Here is a 20,122-nt window from a genome sequence, read left to right on the forward strand (position 1 = left end):
CACAGCTATTGTCTGAGCTCAAAGCTTGCCAGAAGTATTATTTTTGAAATGAGAGACGCACCTCGGGGCCACGAATAATATCCTGTGTCCCAGACATTACGGGCCCCACCTTCAGGGATGGCAGACTCGCATCCACGTGGAGCTGAGCACACAGAAGAGTCTCCGTGCTCAAGGAGATGCTGTGTGCTATGCAAGGAAGGAAACCCTACGCATGTATGTACCCTCTTTCTACACTGAACAAGTGTTTGGTGATTGCACCTCTTCTCTACCAAAATTTTGCCCCTACCTGCAGCAGTGCAGCTTCCCGTTACGATAATCCTGAAAAGCCACCGGGGTTGCAACGAGGCGAAGCTGCTGCTTTTAGCCCGTCTGTGCACGGGCAAGGTATTTCTCCGCATTGCAAATGAGTGATTTAAGGCAAAACCCAGGTTCCTTAAGTCACCTCCCATAAAATCTCTGCAGAGACGGTGCTGCTATTTATGACGTGCCCCGTCTAACGCCAGACTGCAAACCGACTGTACCGTGGGGTCCCTTATCTCAACCACCTAAAGGCAGCACTGCAGCATGACTGGCATCTCGTTATGACACCACCCTGAGGGACCTCCTTCGGGTTCCTGCCTTGGGTTTCCATCCGAGAAAAGAAAAGAAGATTTCTGGCACTCACGTTTCATTATCTGACTGCTGCAGGTTGACAGTAATTGTGGAATAAATTAGCCCCATATCCAAGAGCATGGAAATAAAGGCACAAATAGAATAACTTGTCAACAAAGTAAATTAAAAGCAAACACTGGCCCTTCTAACAGGCTGGTCTGATCCTCTGTGTCAGCAGGGCTCCCTCCTGCTGGTGTGAGGGGGCCATAAAATGTGCACAGATGTCATTCTTATCCACGTACGCATTGTCAGAGCAATGGAACAGGATGCTAATGAAAGCAGGACTGCTGCCTCTGTAAAGCAGAAAAAGCTGAGGGCTTGTCTGCACGGGGACAACGAAGACAATTAACCCAAATTAACTAAAGGTGGGCATTTGAAGTGATTAAATGGCATTAAGGCCCTGCGTGGATATTCCCATTCAGAATTAAAAATGGACTAATTCAATTCAACTTCATCTGCTTCCAGAGTGAATCATGATGCATCAAAGACATTTTATGCTAAAGATCTGAACCTACAGCAGGCCAATGACTGGATTGCTGAATGGAAAGAAAAGTTAAAAAGTAGCTTGAGATAAGCATCACAGTCTTGGATTCATAAAGGTTGTTTTGGTACATTCAGAAGAAAAGAAAACAAGCTGGAAAGATGCTCCAGAGGGTTGCATGTCTGATGGAAAAATCTCAAGTGTGGTAAACAAGCATTTCCTGAGCTAACGAGGAGCTCAGGGTATATGCACCCCCTGCATCCAGACCCCAGTCGCTTCAAGTCCAATTTAGAAGTGGCTCTGGTCCAGCAAGGAGAGAAAGGGTTTCCAGCCCCTCCATGTGAAAGTTGCCATGGTTTGCATGGAAAAATTCAATTTACTTTGGAATGGGGACTGAAGAAGAGGCAGGCTGGGTAACTGCTGAATCCCCTCGCCTCTGGCTCAATAAATGCTGAATTAAACAAACGTGATTTCTAAAGGGGAACAGCTCCAACGGGACAGATGGAGGGAGAACTACTGGGGATGTAAGTGGGGGGCTAAGGATCTCAGGTGGAGAGGGGCTCTTAAATACCCATCCTCGTCCTGTGATTACATCCTTGCCAAGGGAACACCTAGAAACACAGCCGTTAGAGAGCACCAGCCAGAAGAGCCCAGGGCACGGTAGGCAGAGAATCCCCTTGGCTTGCTGGACTCAAATCTCTGCAGGGAGCTAAAACCTGGATCTATGCTCCCTTTGATACCTTGACCACTCTCTGGAAACTTGGGAAAGCAAGGCATTCCTTCTTCCTCCTCTACACCATTTTTTTGACTCATCTTTGAGGAAAACATCTGAAATTCGGAGCCAGGAGGTGTTCAATGCAACTGCCAGATCGTATGGCTGCGCTTACTGCCTTCCTCAGCCTCCCTCTGGCATTTATTCCCAACCCCAGCCCCCAGAACGAATCCAGGGCTTTCAGTGGGGCAGCAAATCCCCCAGCATTTCCCTGCCCTTAAGAAAGGATGGCTGCTTTAAGAAAAAATCAGCTCACTAGGGAGTTGCATCCTAAAAGTGGGATTCCCACCCATCCCCTGAGGCCCTGGCAGCCAGAAAGGCTCAAGGCCATGTCAGCAGCAGCTTTTATGGATCCAGGAACGTCACTCACTTCCTGCCCAATAGTCCACATCCTTTCAGGGCTAGAAATAGGAACCTCCTGTCCAGGACAGACAGGCACAGCGAGGCTTTTATGCATAAAGGACTACACAAGGTGATGCTGTTTATTCATTTTAATTCTCTGCCTTCCCTGAGTCCTGCCCCAGTGAGCCCACGGGAACTCAGCCAAGTGCCCTCTCATCTTCTCCTGAAGCCAACAAAAACTTCAGACTTTAATGTGCATCCCTCACCCTGTAAACTGACCTCTCTGGTTATTTATTTCTTTTTGTTTAATGCACTCAGCTCTGCGTGCTGGGTCAGACAATCAATGTTCTGCTTGCTCTTGGTGGGGCATGCAAGGGGACATGTCCCTCAGATCAGGACACACAGCAGGGACATAGTCCCAGGGCAGAGCTGCTGCATGGGCTGTGGGGTTCTACAAAAAAAACACTCGCTGTCACATCCAAATCCAGACCTTGGCTTTTTTTCCCCTGCCTTTATGCAATTAATTTTTAGTAGAAACCTGTCTTGGTTATTAGGAAATGTAATTTCAAAGAAAAATACAAGAAAAGGCTGTCGACTGCCAACCACCCTCAATTCTGAGTATTTTATAAGGATACAAACAGGACAAACAGCTAGTGTCTTTGTATCTGCTTTATTGCAGTTCTGAAAAAGAGCTGATTCTGGAGAAGTGCCTCTGATGAACGACAATTGGTGCTAATGGCAGCCACACAGTCCCAAATGCTGGCGCTTAAATTGCATCTTCTAAGCTCCAACATTAACAGTCATGAAGGCAAGAGGGGAGACAGACATTCACACTTGTGAGGGTAGCCTTTCTCAGGCTAGCCTGAACACTTAAATATATTTTAAAATGAAGAAGGGCTTACCAACAAAAAATCCTTGGTGCAAATAACTTAACTGAGCTTATTTCTATCTTGGATATATCAGGCTCGCATCTAGTATGCTGAAAAATGCTAGAGGGAACCTGTGGCTCTGTTTGTGGCGGGGACATCCACGCACACTTGTGCCCCTCCAAATCCTCTAAGGCTTTCAAATGGAAGAGCAACGACACCTCTGTAGGTTTCCCACAGCCCTCCTACCTCAGCAGCACCATGCTGACAGCCAGAGAGGTGTGGGCTGAGCACATTCGGACGTGCTGCCCTGTCCTCCATCCTTATGTTTAGTGCATACACTAATTTGGAGGACTGGCCTGGGGAAGTTTTTGAAGTCCATTTTGCTAACTGACCCGTCAGACCGCAGTAACTCTTGTGCTGATACGTTTTCCCAGTCATTTCACATTTTCCCCAGGTCCTTGCCCCTCTCATATCTATATGCTGGCATCAGGGACGACTCTTGCTATAGGCATTACTAGCAGATCCCAAGGGGAGCTCGTCTTAAAAATGGTTTTACACAGCCTTGTTCCCTTCAGCCATGCTCCCATTCTTCTTCCCTGCTTCTGGGAAACAAAGCTTCAGCTAATTTCTGTCCTTGCTCACATCCCCTGTGAGCAATCACCAGGTACCATCACTACCCTCCCTGTGGGCAACCTTGGCCAGCACTTTGCTACAGAGGTTTCTTGAAATATTACAGCCAGAAACCACCAGGGTCTTCTTTCCTTTTTCTCTTTTCTGCCAGGGAAACTGCTTCCCACTTCTTGGCACTTCTTTGCTCACATTGTGCCTCACGCAGTTTCAAAAGTATAGAAATAAAGGCAGAAATAAGAAGTGAAGAGCTGCTGCAAGCACTGAGGGGATGGCTCGGTGTCACTGTATTCAAAATGGTCCTGAGTGGCCTCATTTCAAGAAAAAGATGTTGCTGAACTTTTGGAAGGCTGAAGTCACGCAGTACACTCCACTGGCACTCAGATGCCCTAAGCTTATTCCTGTCTCCATGACCAACCCCCCTCTCTGGATATGGCCAGGCATGGCATAATCTCAGACCTTTGAAAAGGGACTTTCTCTTAGACCATACGTATTACGCCTGGGGACTTTAATTTTTTTATCATTTCAGCTATTAGCTATCCTTTTTAGCTGGAAGAACACTGAAGTCCTTTGGGTACAAACTCCCCTAAGTTTGGGTATCTGTTCCTGGACCTTCACAAAGTGTGAAAGTTCAAGCAAGGGGAGTTGCTGGGGGTTGAGAATAGATAAAACACATGCTCAAAGCTTGAGCTACACAATGTTTCCTCTCCCAGCTCTCCCATAAGTCAGAGTTCAGAGACAGCAGCTCTCAGCAATCTGTACCTACTTTTTGTGACGACGCCTTCCAGGTGGATGATATTGGGGTGATCGAACTGCCCCATAATACTTGCTTCTCCCAGGAAATCTCGTCTTTGCTTCTCTGTATAGCCCACCTTCAGGGTTTTGATTGCCACTGGGAATTCACGTTTTCCCTGTAATTTCAGCCGCCCGCTGCAGACTTCTCCAAATTCACCTTCAGGAAAAAAAAAAAAAAAAAGGGATCAGAGCATGCCAAAGGAATGCATGGAACATGCCTGTCTACAGGATACAGCCCATATTTTATAGAAAGCTAATCAAAAATACACAGGCCTGTCCCACATTCATGAATATGGAAAGCAGAACATCACAGTGATCATCATCTCAAATAGCCAGCAAACCACAAGCCAAATAATTCATAAACAGAAAAAAACTAGGAAGCTGCAAATCGTGGTCTTTTAGAAAGAACCAGAACTGAACAAAACAATCCTGGTGATGGATTTTACCCCAAATCCATAGGCGAGCTATTCCAGTACGTAATTTTCCTATATTTAAATAGCTATGCTCTATATTCCTTTTTTTTTTTTCTCATTTCATGATGTTTTTCTTTACTAGATGAAAGACCTCTGTCATATCCTATATCACTGCTCTGTGCAGATAGCTGTAAAACACAAACCAGTTGCTTCTTAACCCTCCTTTGGTAAGTTAAATAGATGGAATGCTGTTAGCCTCTCACAGCAACATATATTTTTATAGACTATACACCCTTTCCAATTTTACCACTACTTTTTTTTTTTTTTTGAAGTAGCCTAAATGGATATTTTTCCTGGTGAACAGTAAATTATCTCCAAAAATGGAGTGTCAGAGGATGCCAAATATTCCTAATGTTAGATGTGAGACCAAATAAACAGCTTCACTTGAAAGAAAATGGAAACTGATTCTTATAACCAAGGAAGTTAAGTGCTTTGGGCTTTGGTTTGTATTTTTTCTTACTCTCAGATGAGTTCTCATTCTTAATTTTTGCTTCAATACTGACCTTAATAGAGGAGGAGAAAAAAAGTTAAAATGGTGTGAAAGAAACTGAAAATTAAGTGACTCATTTTCCTTAGCATCCATAGAAATAACTCATCGTGGGCCAAACTTGACAGTGTTCTGCCATTTTTAGTTCAATCACTGGATTTCAGAACTGCAGGCAATGACAGCTTTGTCCCTGGCTTCTGCTGGAACAAGGGTATGCTCCACATAACACGCCGAGTGCCTAACAGCACACATATTTCACAGCCCTTCTCTGATTTCTAGCATTAGAAAAGTCATCCCTCCATGCTGCTAAGGGTCACGAAACACATTTCCATACCAGCTCCAATAACTCTCTCGATGGTTATGCACGAAGCTTCTATTTCCTTGGCAAACTCGTGGACGGCTTGATTAGGGTCCTCGTAGGTGTGGGGGTCAATGTAGGTTCTTACTCCAGGCAGTTTAACTGCGAACACAAATTACAGCATTAACAGCACGGGCTGTGACAGACAAGGATAATGCCTATTCCTGTCCCTTGCCGGAAGACACGGCAGCAGGGAAATCTATTTCTCCTGCAAAAAAAATGAATAGATAATGCTTTTTGAATGCTCTGTGCTCTGGAACACCGTGCAAGCAAGTATTCTCCGAAAATAACACTTAGTTTGTGTGTGACACACATGTCTTTATCAGATTTAGAGGAACACATGGCAGTGCTCAGCTGGAAGGACAAGCAGCTAAAAAATCCTCTCAGTGCTGCATAACAGGCTGGCCCAGGGCCTGGTGCAAACGGGTGGCGTCAGGAGACCTCGTTTCAGGGCTGGGAATCGTTAGAGAGTGCCTGCGTGACCTTGGGCAGGCAGCTCTGTCTTTGCATGCTGCGGTGCCTCATCTGTAATTCTTCCCCACCGCAAAGGTTTATAAAGGCTTTGAGGTATCTGACAGCGCTGGGATGAGGCTTGTCAGCCAGACACAGCCCGAATCAGCAGCCCTCCTGCAGAAAGGGTACGCCGTGAAGAGGAGTTCCGAAATGCAAAAGGCTGAGGAACAACTTGCCAAGCAAGTCAGAGGGATGGTGGTTAAAGGAGAGCTGCAATAAATTGTGCCCTACCAGTCTCATATTAGCTAATCAATCAGGCACATTATTTCAGATGGAGCTACTGAGATTTAAATGAACAAAATATTTGCAGTACAAAGCCTGTGGGTTGTAACAGTATAAATATAATCAATACCAGGCATTTTCTCCAGGACTTGAGGAAAAAAGTATTTTCATTATCTGTATTATAAGTTTGTTTTGACAATCATTAAGGCTACTCACATGAAGAACTGCTCATCAGTCTAATAAGACAGCTACATTACATTGTGGCTCTTAATTGATTTGCTTCCTGCTGCCTTCATTACATAGCTCTAATGGAAATTTGACTTTTGCTCAAGATGCATTTGCCTTTTCCACCCCAAAAGGCACTTTGCTATTACGCATCCAGAGATCCCACAACACTTTATGAAGGAAGGCTTTTCAAAGGCTGGCTTCAGATGTACAGTAAGACTGGTAGTAACCATGGTATGTACGATTTAGCATCACCATAAAGGTCTACAAATTCAGATCAGCTTACGGTTATTAACATGGCATTTCTGAAAGCTTACTGGGAGCAAGAAGTTTGAAATTGAGGAATCTATGAATTCCTCACACCTCTGCACAGGCATCCAAGGGCAAAGAGTAGCTATGGGCTTGGTCCTCATGGCTGGCTGGGATGGACCAAAGATTTAAAAAAACAGGTATTCTGGGCAAACACATCCAGACCACGGTATGTAAGCTGTTACATGCCAGCCAGGCAAAATTAAGAGCATATTGAGTCACAGTGTATACCCCAGCACGGTGAAACAAAACAAAATTGTTCGCTAGGCAGATCCACTGCAAACAGGGATCCACTTCGCTCCATGCTGGAACAAAAATGTGCTGGAACAAAAATAACTGGGCAGGTGTAAGGACTGCTCAAACACTTACACCTGCACTCAGGTCTCTGTGGGGCTTGGAGCAAGGGCAGATAGGGACTTGCAAAATAACAGAATTAAGTGAATTCTTTTGTGAATTACCAGGAAAATGGTTTCTGAAAAAAAAAAAAGTACCTCTCACTTGTATTTCTCATTACCAGAGAGAATCAAACCCACACATATACACGTTCAATCTTTACTCACTGTGGCCATTATGAAAATGCATCTTTTCTTCTTCTGGATCTTGTTTAGCCTTGCTATAACCACATCGCCTGGAAAAAACAAAAGAAGAACACTTTTGTCTCTGGTATAAAAGAGCCCCCCTCAATACCTCAGTCACGCAAGGCACAAAAACCTAGAACAGCGATGAATCCGACCTCTCAAGTGGCCGTATCACTGCTGTCCCAGTTTTAGCTCATCAAACTACTTGCAATTTCCCTAACGGGATTCAGGGCCCAAGGCCCACTGATTTTCAATTGGACTTGTGCTTCTAAATCCCACCGACGCTTCTGAAAACTCCACTCTACCGTACATTTAATTTAGCTATTATTAAGAAGAAAAAAGCAAGAACAGGAAGGACAATGGAAGGGGAATGGGATGAAACGTTAGAGTTGCAGAAGTGGGAGCTCCTGGACCTCAGTGCCAAGACCCCAGCTTTTGCAGGTACCATCTTGTTTGTGCTGCACAGTCCCTTTACCCACTGGGCATTCGCACAGAACTTTCAATTTAGGTATTTGCGAAAACAGCCTTGTGCCAACACTAGCATCTTATACACATGCAAAATGATGGTGTAAAAAAAAAAAAAAGGAAAAAAAAAGCCGTTGGATCACGGCCTTCAAAGGTCTCCTACATACTCCTGGCTCTGACTGGGTTTCCTGCATGTCTCCTGCCTTATCGGAGGAGCTACCCTTCATGCAATCCCCTCTGACCAGCAGCAGAAAGGATGGAAGAAAGCACACAGTCACTGCTTGACCTATCTCACTCCCACATTAGTGTCAGGCAGTGCACGGACACTGCTGAATCCCACGATGGAGCTGCAAACACAGCCACGTGGGAGTCACAGCTCTGCCAGGGAATCCTCCTGTTAGCCTGGGGCTGCTCTTCCCTGACTCAGCCCCCAGCCTTCTCACTGGGTCTTTAGGAAATGGCATCACATTAGCACCAAGTGGCTGCTTTGGTGGCATTTCTGAGACCTGCTTCACTCCAATAACCCCATAGGAAGCTACAGGGTAACTGCACAGGCAAGGACAACTGCTACGTACACACACACACACACACACATATATTTTGATATATGGGATGAGGTATGTAGGATGCACATATATCTGCCTGTCTTTCCAAGGACACGATATGATAACCAGATAGAGGAACTGAGTCACCCTTAAATCAGACCACGTGGACGTGAGACATAGGAACGTTGTTTGGAAGAGTGAAAAACCTGCCAGCAATGCCCATCAAGGCGGTCGGTGTGCAGCTGCATTGCCGGGTGTCACACCTCTGACAGAAAGCCCCAGGTTACCATTTAAAGCTGAGAAACTCGGGAGTCTTCTCTTCCATTACCCAGGATTTTGGGACGGGGGGAGGCACGTGCTCCAGCACAACTCACAGCAAGGAAGAGCGTACGATTAGCAGAAACAAAACTGCAATTAGGAGGACACAGTAATAGGCATCTGCATGAAACATGCCCTCAGTGGGAAGTCCTATTACTGCAAACTGCTGTCTGCCTGGTTGCAAGGGGCCAAGCAGCCTTTCGGCTACAGGATTTTGGCACTGGCTTTGCGAAACGACCGTGATTAAAAGCAAAAGGCCAACAACAGGACGTGGGCACCGCCGCTGAGCTGGCCCTGGCAGGACCAGACCCCACGGGGCCGAGGTCCTGGGGTTAGTGCCAGCTTACCTCTAACAGGAGGGGAGACGTGAGCCAAGGTGAGAGGAGAAAAAACAGACTGCAGGGGTTGTGCAAGCACGGGGGAACGGGTCAATACGAGGTGCAGCAAAGACAGGGGGAGGCTGACAAGCAATCCGGGGGCACAGGCAGAAGGATGACAGGGCCAACACATGGATCGTGCTCGATAAAACAGCCAGGCCATCCATGCAGGGCATGACTTCAGCGGCAGTGACAGAACCACAACCAAGCAGCGACCATCGCATTCCGGATGCAAAACTGATGCCGGCGGCGAGGAACAGCCTGGAGACACAGCCTGGGTAGCCCCACTTTGGTGCTCACGGCGTGGCTCGTCTCCTTGCTCTTCTCCTAGGGGTCCTGCTTGATGAGCTCCAATCTAAGCAGTGGCTGTACGCAGAGACCCCCCCAGTAAGGGTCATTTCAAAGGGTGTTTTGGTATTTACGATCCCTGGGTGAAAATGGGTTCTCCTCCTTCAACATACTGTCTCCCTCTGGAAGTAAAAAGACTAAAGGTCTGGGTCTCAGCATCAATTCCCACTTCTGGCAGCCCCCAGTTTTGATTCTGCGAGTTGCCAGAAGCTCCATCAGTTTCCTGCAGAAATCATTTTCTGCACTGGGGTGCGTGCATGAAAGGGGTTTCGAGGTGTATATTCAGAAAGTCAATTTCCCTCTGAAAAACACACAGATGTTTCAATTCATCATTGTCCTACCAAAAGCGTGTTAAAATTTCTCCTGCTCACCTTTTAAAGCAAGTGCCCTTATCTCTTTCTCAGGTTTAGAGGGCTTCACCCATAAATGCATTTTTCCAACACGACCCTTTTTACTAACTGCATCTCCCGATGATTCAACCACCAAGAGGGAGGAGAGGGAGACGGAGAACACACGACCACTGGCATGCAGTGCTCTAAGCCTACCTTCGTGCCAAGCAGTTAGCGTTTTACTGCACGGGGATGCACTCTGAAAGCCCATGCAAACAAGTTGCCTCGGCTGTGCCCTCTCCAGAGCTGCGTAACACACAGAGCAGCACATCACATTAGCATACAAAACCCAGCTCTGGAACCCCCAAGGGTCATTACAAGCCTCGGCAAGATCCACCAAAGCGAAATTGCAGCCGACGGAGTACAACTGAAGACAGAATGGGGCGTCACTAACGAAGCTTTCTGCACAACCTGCCCATGGCTGTCATTTGTGCCCTGTACACACTTAATTTTTTAAGCTACCCAGAGAACCAGGCCATGCACATGCTGGCTGGGGCTAAATTACACTTCCATTCTGGGCCTTCAGCTCTTTTAGATACCAGAAACTAAAGATTTTTTTTTTCACCTAACTAAATCCCAGAAAAATCTTCTATTTCACATTAAGAGTCCTGATTCAGTATGTGCACCTAACCAGCAGATAAAATTACCTAAATGTTCTGGTTTTGCAATACAGCTTTTTGAAAAATCTCCCAGTTGTTTGGGAAAATAATCCATTTCTGCATGTGCGCTTGCTCTTAATGCTTCCTGGAGAAGCTCTAAATCTGAAGTCTCCTGATGGAAGATTCACTCTCCCATTTGCTGTCATGGTACAAAACAGATTTCCTGTATCATTTCTGTACCGCATACAGCAAAAGTATAAAGATCCTGATGCTCCCTTTGTCTCCCACTGAGCTGGAGACTCTCAGCCAAAGAGTTAATGTAATTCAGCAGCACACCTGAATCTCAACTCTTTACTCCTGTTGTGGATTTGTCCCAGTTTCTGTATCTAGAAAGCAGATGTCTTCCTTGCACAGCTCTGTGTTTTTCAAAAAAAAAAAAAAACTATCAGAGGAAAAACGTGAGACTTTAAATATTCTTAAAGCATCATGTCTTATTTAAAAACTACTTGCAGATTGGCAGGCAGCTCATAAAATATTTATGGAGCAGATTATAAAAGTGAACTTGTAAAATGATTCCTATATAGCTTTATAAAATATAAAGCGGACAGGTAGAAAGATGAAGGACCCAGCTGGGAAACCAGTGCCCACTGCCTCGCACAGCAGAAGCCAACTCATGGAGAAAAATCCTTCCAGCAGCAAGGAACAAGGCAGGAAGATGCTTGCTCTCCCTGGAGATATCTGCATCTGACCCAGCGCTTCAGAGTGCCCTTGCTGGGTGTCGTGTGGAACCTCAGCTGCTTGGGGCATCCCCAGAGACACAAAATGCTAAAGGGAAGGAGTTTCCAAGCCCCTAGCTGGGGCCACAACCCATGCAGGACATGCTCAGGGGACTGGCTCTAAAAGTGGCTGGACCATGGACATCCAAGTCCTAGGCAATGATGTAGCAGAGTGTTTATGCACCTCTTTACAGCAGAATGTCAAAGCATTTCAGCACATGGCCAAAACATCACTGAAACATGGGGACAGCACTCAGAAGTCCCCAGTGAGGAAAGGGACCTCACCTTGCTAGGTGCAGCCAGTACCATAAAACAGGTTGTGCCCTGAAGCAGCAATCTCCTGTCCCCGTCCTGCAAAGACCTCTATGCATGTATCTTATCTCTTAAATATGAGATAAATGACCTCGGTGCACTTCTCTGAAATGCGAACAAACCCCCACTTGCTTTTCAGGGGTCAGACCTTCACTCAGAAGCACATCTCGTGCTTTGAGGAGTACACCCGACTCACCTCGAGCTGCATTTTATAGGAGTTTTTGCAAGGACCACCAGGTTGTTGTTTACCAGGGCTTAGCACTCATTTAAGGCTATTTACTCCAAGATGTTAAAGCAATAAGGCTGCATACGTATTGCAGGGCAGGACTGCATTCCGCCCAGAGGAACAAACAAACAGGGCTTCGTCCATCTGGCCAAGATCCCGTCTTCTCTGCTTCTGTGTGGAGACGACAACTTGTACAGCAAATAGTTTTACCCTTGATAAATGATGCTGAAACTGAGAGCCAAAGGCAAAAGCCTTCCTCTAGTGATGTCGGTCCATATCCAGCGTTCACCTTTGCTGCTTGCAATCCTTAAATACATTTAGTACCACAAACCAACGGCATACTCAAGGGACTGCTATAAAATGAAGATAAGATCCCGAGGTGACACTCTGGATGCCTGGCCCAAGGGGAAGAAGGGCGGGTTCCCTTTCCAAGGACTGCAGACTCACCACCTTCACAGCTGTTTTCCCAGGCATGGCCGTGCCCCTCCACGGTGTGCAAGCCTGCAGCTGACCTCCGATTAACTTGGATGCCTTACAGAGGAAGTTTCAAAAATTCCAGCAGCGGTATTTTTAGTCTTACGTCTTTCCCTGCCTGTGCACTGAATGACTCCCTGCTTGCCTAAATCACCACCAGAACAATTAAAAATAATTTAAACAAGATACCGTTTCCTCTTCTTGCAGGAAGCTCCCTCTGAAGTGATCTCCATAAATCTCTTTAAAGAGCTTGTCATGCCTTCCTATAGCACAGTTGATGGCGTCCGTGCCTTGAAGTCCCTTTTCCCGTTTCCCCTCCCAGAACAGCAGCTTGTCACCACGTTATTCTCTCTACAGCTGAGGAGGAAACTTGCGGGGGACGTTTTCCAGGTCAGCCAACTTCTCCTTGCACACCTCTCTCTTCGTAACTGTTCAGTTCACTCCCGTTCTGTGTGCGCTCGGCTCCTCTGAGCTGGCACCTCTGGTAACGTTTCCACTGCTGCCACCCTCTTCTCGTGGTCCTACCTGAGGAAATCTGAAGCCCGAATCCCACAGAGGGGCTGCATGTGTGCCGAATCAATGCCAAACGAGTGTCTTGCAGAAACACGTCCCAGAACAGCATTTTGCAGCCAAACATTTCAAGCTGAGCAACCCAGCCTGCTAATGCTGCTCTTAAGCACTCAGAATTCATGAAAACCAATTTAAAAATACCCCAAAATACTGCAGTAGAGGACAGATAAATGGTCCATCTCGGTGAGAGCCATGGTCCATGGCAGCTAGAGAGCAGCATCCCCCCCAGAAAAGCAGCAGAAGAGCTCCACAGATCTCACCCAGCTACACTGCAAACCCTTCAGAGTTTAAAACGTGAGTGGTACATCTTGGTCTCAAGCAGGTATTTGATCGGGGAGATTTCACAAGGCTGCCAGCAAGCTTGGAAAGATCTCTGCCTGCACGGGTTACAGCTGACTCAGAGACCTAAACCAGATTCCCTTCCAGGGAAGCAACTCAACCTGCATCCAGTCATACCAACAGAAGTTAGAAATCACCCTTCCTTCAATTCATTGGCAAGGAGAGGAGAGTACAGAAGAGCAGAAAATGGTGAGGCGGCCTGGCAGGAGACGGTGGCAGGACGTGGCAGCATGCAGCACAGACACCCAGCTCCCGACGCCCGCAAAGATATGCCCAACGCCGCCAGAGCATATCCTTGCAAACAGCACCATGTCATTGGCAGCAATGACATTCGGTTCGTTCCACTGACATGCACGTTACATGCCATCAAATGCCACAACCTTTACACACACCCGCCTGCCCTCCACCACCCTTTTTTAGGGGGACGAATCCACCCGCGCCCCCCATTTCGGTGAGAGGAAGCAGAATTTGATGAAGCGCCCAGCACACGTGGTGTTCAGCTTTGCTATGCCACATAACATCTCCAGCGTGTTGTCTGGATCAATCGAGGCATATCGCATCGGGTTTTTCCTCTGGGAACCCTGCTCTTACTGGAAGAACACTGCTCGGGGTCAGGCTATTTGCACTTGTTGAGATAGCCAAGCTGGTCGCAGAGGTCGGGTTTGCAGGGCAGTACAAGAAAGGGAGGGAGAGGCAGACTGTGCACGGAAAACACGGAGGGAGGACACGAAAAGGAGCCAGCGCAGGTGGGAACACTGACCATGTTAGGCTCGGATAGGCAACAGCACGCAGAGAAGAAGCCCACCCACAGCCATGATCGCAGCAACTGAAAAGCAAACAAAAAGGCCCAGGATAAGGAATAATCCCACTGCCCTGGCAATGCGCAAATACATTTGCAACAGTTCTATATGCACTTCTTCCCTTTTGTTTTAATTACTATGTGGTTCTCAACACCCTGGGCTGCAAGAATTTCATGGCATGGGCTACTGTTGGGAACAATGTCTTGGAGAGATTAGAGACATCCCGGCCCTGCAAAGCAATTAGCTGTGTGCTTCCCGTACCTAAGTGCCACTGTTAGGGTTAACGGGGCCACCCATGTGCTTAAACTTAAGCACCCGCCTTGGAGCAGGCCAAGTGACTTTTTCCACAAGCCATGTGTGCAGTACTGTCTCCACCACCTTTAAAAAAATAAAAACATGCTGGATGACATAAGCCCTGCTTCTGCAGACCCTTTCACATGTACTCACTCAGTCCTTGCATCAGTGAAACTCTGCACGTGCATTACACATCTGCAGGAGCAGAGCTTTACAAGCTGCGTGAGAGCAGACAGTCTAATTCAACCCAAAATGTGGTGAGCTGAAAGGCACCGTGTGCACCCCCAGCTTGCTTCGGAGGCTGCTGAGCTTTTACTCTATCCGATCAGAGTATGTCATCACCTGGCATCAACCTGTCACCTCGGTAATTGCCCTTTAGCCTCATCAGAGCACTTGTGTGGGTATTTTTCTGTTAGCAAAGCAACTAAGTAATTTATCCATACAATGAACATAGGGCAGAAGAAACGGGAAGATCTTCAGTATGTCCTACATGCCCAACACTGTAGACAGATACTCCAGTTAAAGTCAGCTGAAGATCTCTCATTATTTCTCCTAAAATCACTGTGTGATCTTAGAAGACACAAAAATAAAAATTGTGCCATTCATATTTTTTAAAGTATACCCTACAATGCCTAAACGCATTAAAACAGCCCATTTAGACAAAATTAACATTCTGAAACTGCACCACCTTAAATTATGATGCAAAATAACTTCAGGCATGCAATGATTTACAGAATTATATACTGGATTATGTGCTTACTTAAATTAGAACTGGTGAAGAATGTCTCTCTAAGCTCCTTTCACATCAGCAAAACAACTTGCAAGCATTTTATAAGCAGTGATGCCAACTTTTATTATTTTTTTAACTATAATTGACAGTATTTGGTATTTTCGTAATGCCCCAGCTTGTGGAGTCATATTAATATGGGGGAAGCTCAGCTCTCACTAAATCTCTCCGTTGATCCAATTTAACCCTGGAGGTTCAAGACCCCAAAGCACCCAAACTGAACCTGAGCATAATTTATTTTGAGTCAGTTCTGCTGTTTTTTGGGTTCATCCTGACAAGATTTGAGTACAGGGAACTGGCAGGTCTCTGGAAGATCACTGGGACTGCAATAACTATAACCCCTCCCTAATTAGCTTACATTTTAGCGAGGAGCCCCTTTCCCCCTCAGGCATTTTCGAACAGTCGCTGTCACCAGACCTGCCCACACCGCTCAGCATGAAAGTCAAGGTTTTTGAAACAACAGTTCAATTAACCCGAAGACATCCTTACAGCGAAGAGCTGACTGGTTTCTGAAACAAAGGAAACTACTCAAGCACCTCACCAGAAATGGAGCTGCTCTGAAACAAAATATGTTCCCAATGCTGAGCGCAGAGCACTGGAAATCCCACTCTACATGGCTGGAAATATGCTCAAGTGCAAGGGAAATAGGGCTTGATAGGGCCTTATTCCTGCATGCCAGCCACCTAACGCTGTGCTATACCACTTGGGGTCAAAATAGTCAAAAGGCCTAACGTGAGGGAAAATAAAAAGCTGTTAGAAACAAACTAAACTGGTTCAAGTAGCAAAAACATGCGGTGAGCCTGTGAGGGCTTGTATCTCAGCTCCTAGAGATGCTCAGGAGTCCCCGCATCTGCTGAAGGTTAGCAGATGACAGTTCCACGTAAGGGTGGAGATTACTGGGAGCACACTTCCAGTTAAACCCTCCTGGCTGTGAAAGAATGAGACTCCGAGGCGGCAGCATCGCCAAAAGCCAGGACGGCTTTGGAAGGAGGTGTGACTTCTGCTCCGAGCCCTGCTTCCATGGGCAGGGCTGCAGATGGTCGGAGACGAGGCAGGGAGGCCTGGAGCTGCAGCAGGGCCTCCCACCCCTCTGTGGTGAGAGCTGGGCCTGCCGGTGCTGCCCAGCTTCTTGGCTCGACCACGGCACCGTTTGCAGTTATCTTGGACGAGCAAAGCTATCAGACCTCCAGTCCTCATGAAGGTGACCCCAGCAATGCCTACGGGGCCTGCAAACCCAACTGACCGGAGAGCCAACTTTAATAAACCTGTGCTAGGAGTCCTTCACACCCTTGGCGCTGTTTCAAACCCCGGACTATATGCTTGGTTAATGAAAAATATATATATATCTGATGGGCCCCGACAACTGCGCCTTCAGGCAACGTAATTAATTTACCAGGGGGCTGTGGATGACCCAGACAGCATTTGGAATTAAACTGAATTCCTAGCAGCGAGATGCATCTTGGCGAGACTGTGCTGTGTGTAGCTTTGGCTTTTAAGACTTAGAAGTCGAAGACTTGGAGTCATGATAAATGAAAGCCTCATCCGTTGCTTTTAATAAGCTGCTCTAATGGGCTGTTCTTTAGAGGCTTGTGATTAGAGCCTGCAGTACTTGAGGGTTTCTGGGAAGATTTTTCTAATCCTTTGCGCAGCCCGGAGCGATGACAAGGATTGTTCCCTGCATCTCCAGGTCAGAAAGCCAGCGCTGCACCAAGCACCTCCAGCCTCAGCGTGCTCACTTCAAACGTCAGAGGGGCAGAAGTGCGTGCCGTCAGCTCCTAGGAATATATTTCTACTATAAGGAACTGCTAGGAATATATGTCTTCTTTAACTGAGAAGGCAGAAGCCCAAGGAGACGATACAAATGCAATCACTACAGTGAAGGAGAGCAAATGCTTCCCAGGTAAGAAACTGCACCTGGAAGCACCCCTTGCATTGCACTCCACTATGTCTAAGCCAGGAGGAAGTACAGACGGCCTCTTGCCTGGAAAACAGGTTATGTGCCCCAACACGGTGTGCCTCCATGTCGTGTTTCCTATTTCTAGCATCTGAAGCAGGGTGAAATATTCACATATTCAGAAGTGCAAGGGGACAAGAGCCTGGTTTTCTTTTCTTCATCTTCTACCCACTCCACAGCCAAGAAAAGACACTGTAAAGCCCCACTTTAAAACACTAGTGCTCAGCAGCAGCCTGGAGCTGCTACCACTTAAGTCAAACTCCCATTTCCAGCTTGAAAGGCACCCCAGCTCTCTTGTCCAAGTGGACAAAAAACTTGCACAATGCCATCAAATGCATCATCTGCATGAGGATGAGGAGCTTTTGTCACCAACTGCTGTACTCTCCCCCACGTTTCCCCTGCTCAGACAAAGCTTACGCCAGCCAGTTATCTGTTCCTAGCGCTCCTTTTGTCTCATTCCCTTGGCTGCCGCTGGAATAATTCAGAAATTCTTGGAACTTAATTACAGACTTGGTCAAATCTCACCTCCTGTCCAAGGCAAAGTCATCGGAAAGCAGATCAGCCTGGGTCCCTAAACCCAGCAGCAACTCAAACTGGCTTGTTCTGTGCTTGTATCAAAGTACTAAGCCCAGAAGTGTTCAGAACAAAAAAGAAGAAAAGGTGCTGGAGCAGGTAAAGTGGCTGAGCTGACCTAGGTAGACTGGAGGGAGGACAAAAGATGTAGGGACTCTGGGCAGATCTCCACACCAGCTTTGGCATCACCCTGTGGAGAAGGGGAGGGGACCAGAGCGCTTCTTTTTCAGAGATGGATGTTGTATAATGATGCTGCTGACACTCCTCTCTCCTGGAAAACGTACAGCTAAAGAGCAAAGAGCCTGTTAACACGATGGGGATAGGAAAAATGTTGACCTGAACACAGGCAGCACCAGACCCTGCCTGTTCTCGGTGGATAGGAAGCTTGACTTGGCAGAGCACTAGCTTCTCCAGCCAAATCCTTCCTGTTGTCAGGTGAATTACAGGGGCGTTTGGCAACAGGCAGTATCAATAAAATGGCTATAGATCATGGGAGACAATGTCCTGTAGGAAGAAGGAAGAACAGGCAGGAATATAGAGATAACAATCCTCTAAAAAGCCACAACGAACAAAAATTGTGACTCATGCTGGAAAAATTCTCTCAATGAAAAACGTTATCTACGAACCGTCTCCCATTTCCTACGGAAATACTGAAAAACTGAACTATTTTAAGCCCTGCCACATCTTGGAAAAAGATGCGGGGGACTGTGGAAAAATTCCTTCAATTTAGACCTTCCACGCCACAGACAGCACACCTTTCATCCCCCCCACCCCTCCAATCCTCTCAACCTCTCTGAAAGTCACTTTTTAACGAGATGCACATATTTGTGGCCAGAAACCAGCCCTCTGCCACCGCAGGGGCTGACATTTAAAAGTCTAAATCAGCTAAGGTCAAGGATGGATACTCTGGTGCAGAAGCTTCTAATTGCCAATGCCCCAGTGGGAAGATTTGTCTTTGCTTTGTCTTTCGAAAGGCTGCTTTCTTGCCAGGAGAGACTTTCTATGGATGCGCAGAACAGGGTGAGGGGCAGTTTCCACTCCTTCAAGCATTATTTCCTTAGGTTCTATAAAAAGCTCCGTCCGGTTCCTTGGAAGACCACTTCAGACTGAAAAGTCACCCATAATGGGCAGCAGGCTATAAATGCAGATACGCAGCATACTTAGTTATTTTGAGCAGCTTTTGCAAACATGCTCAGCATTGACCTAAAAGCCTTCCCATTTTACTCTCTAAAAGCCCATTACTTTGGTTAATGCTACAAAACTCTAATGCCTGGGGGACCGCAGGGACTGGCAGTCTCTTAACATTCACCTTTAGACCCCTTTGGTTTTGGGAACAAGGCTGGAAGGACAACACAGAGAAAACCGCTCTGGAGCTGTGCATCTCCTTCACAGGCTGATGGAAACCTGCTTTGGCTGGGCTGCACCCAGCCTCCTGCTGAAGTTTGGAGAAATCAGGGGCTGGTACTACAACAACGGATGCGCCACCTTCTTCCCCTTGTAAGATGTAGCGCACAGATCTTTGCTGGTGGCACTGTCTGACACTTCGAAACAGAAGTCTAATTATTTCAGATTAATATATACTTCAATTAGGAGCAGCACCGCAAGTGGCAACTAATTCAAGCATTGTGAGGAAAGCAAAATTTAGCTTTGCTGTATCTGTGAAATGCATTGTGCTTTTGAGAAGAACACATAATCCTAAGAAAACAAAGATGATAACTCCACGTTCTTTAATTCAATGCTTGCATGTGGTTTAATAATAGATTTGCAATCCACTTTTCTTTTTCGCCCAGACAAGTATGGTCTGATTTAGTGAATCCCTTTGATTTGTAATCCTGATTGTTATATAATTAATACGCCCTTGATGCAGAGAGCAGGAGGCTTTAACAGTTACCAGCTATTTTGCTTAGCAGCATTTATGACCTTGGTCAGAGGACGCATTATTTACAGGAAGAGTTTTCTTGAGCATCTGCAAGTAAATCAGCTCTGAAATGCAGCTTAATTGTTTAGGGCAAAGCGCATTCGGTTTCAAATTCCCAGGAACCTCCGGCTTCAGAAACAAAGCGCGTTTCCACAGATGGACGCTGGCTGGTGGAAATGCCACTGTGACTAACGTTCAGCTGACCTTTGGTTTGGGGCCAGCTGCCAACGGGAAATGCCAAGCTGTTATTTACATTCGTTCAAAAGAGGCGAGAGACTGCAGAGCTACTTGAAGGCAGAAAGGGAAGAGGTGTGGAAACTTCTGCCTCCAGGGACACAGCAGAAAATAAAAAGCCT

General features: G+C 46.6%; 1 protein-coding gene across 18 annotated transcripts in view; it reads right to left on the reverse strand.

The window, feature by feature from the left end:
• The window catches only part of EPHA5 (EPH receptor A5), a 197,284-nt gene that overhangs the window by 22,035 nt on the left and 155,127 nt on the right, over positions 1 to 20,122 (reverse strand). For 13 of the 18 annotated variants that reach the window (XM_027455977.3, XM_027455976.3, XM_027455987.3 and 10 more), the window contains 4 exons: positions 14,201 to 14,266; positions 7,685 to 7,752; positions 5,832 to 5,957; positions 4,509 to 4,694 (listed from right to left, as the gene is read on the reverse strand). In XM_027455977.3, coding sequence (XP_027311778.2) covers positions 4,509 to 4,694; positions 5,832 to 5,957; positions 7,685 to 7,752; positions 14,201 to 14,266 — 446 coding nt within the window. The remainder of the gene's footprint in view (positions 1 to 4,508; positions 4,695 to 5,831; positions 5,958 to 7,684; positions 7,753 to 14,200; positions 14,267 to 20,122) is intronic. The other 5 variants (XM_027455984.3, XM_027455983.3, XM_027455988.3 and 2 more) reach the window with 1 other exon arrangement.

The sequence above is a fragment of the Anas platyrhynchos genome, chromosome 4 (assembly GCF_047663525.1).
Source record: "Anas platyrhynchos isolate ZD024472 breed Pekin duck chromosome 4, IASCAAS_PekinDuck_T2T, whole genome shotgun sequence".
NCBI lineage: Eukaryota > Metazoa > Chordata > Aves > Anseriformes > Anatidae > Anas > Anas platyrhynchos.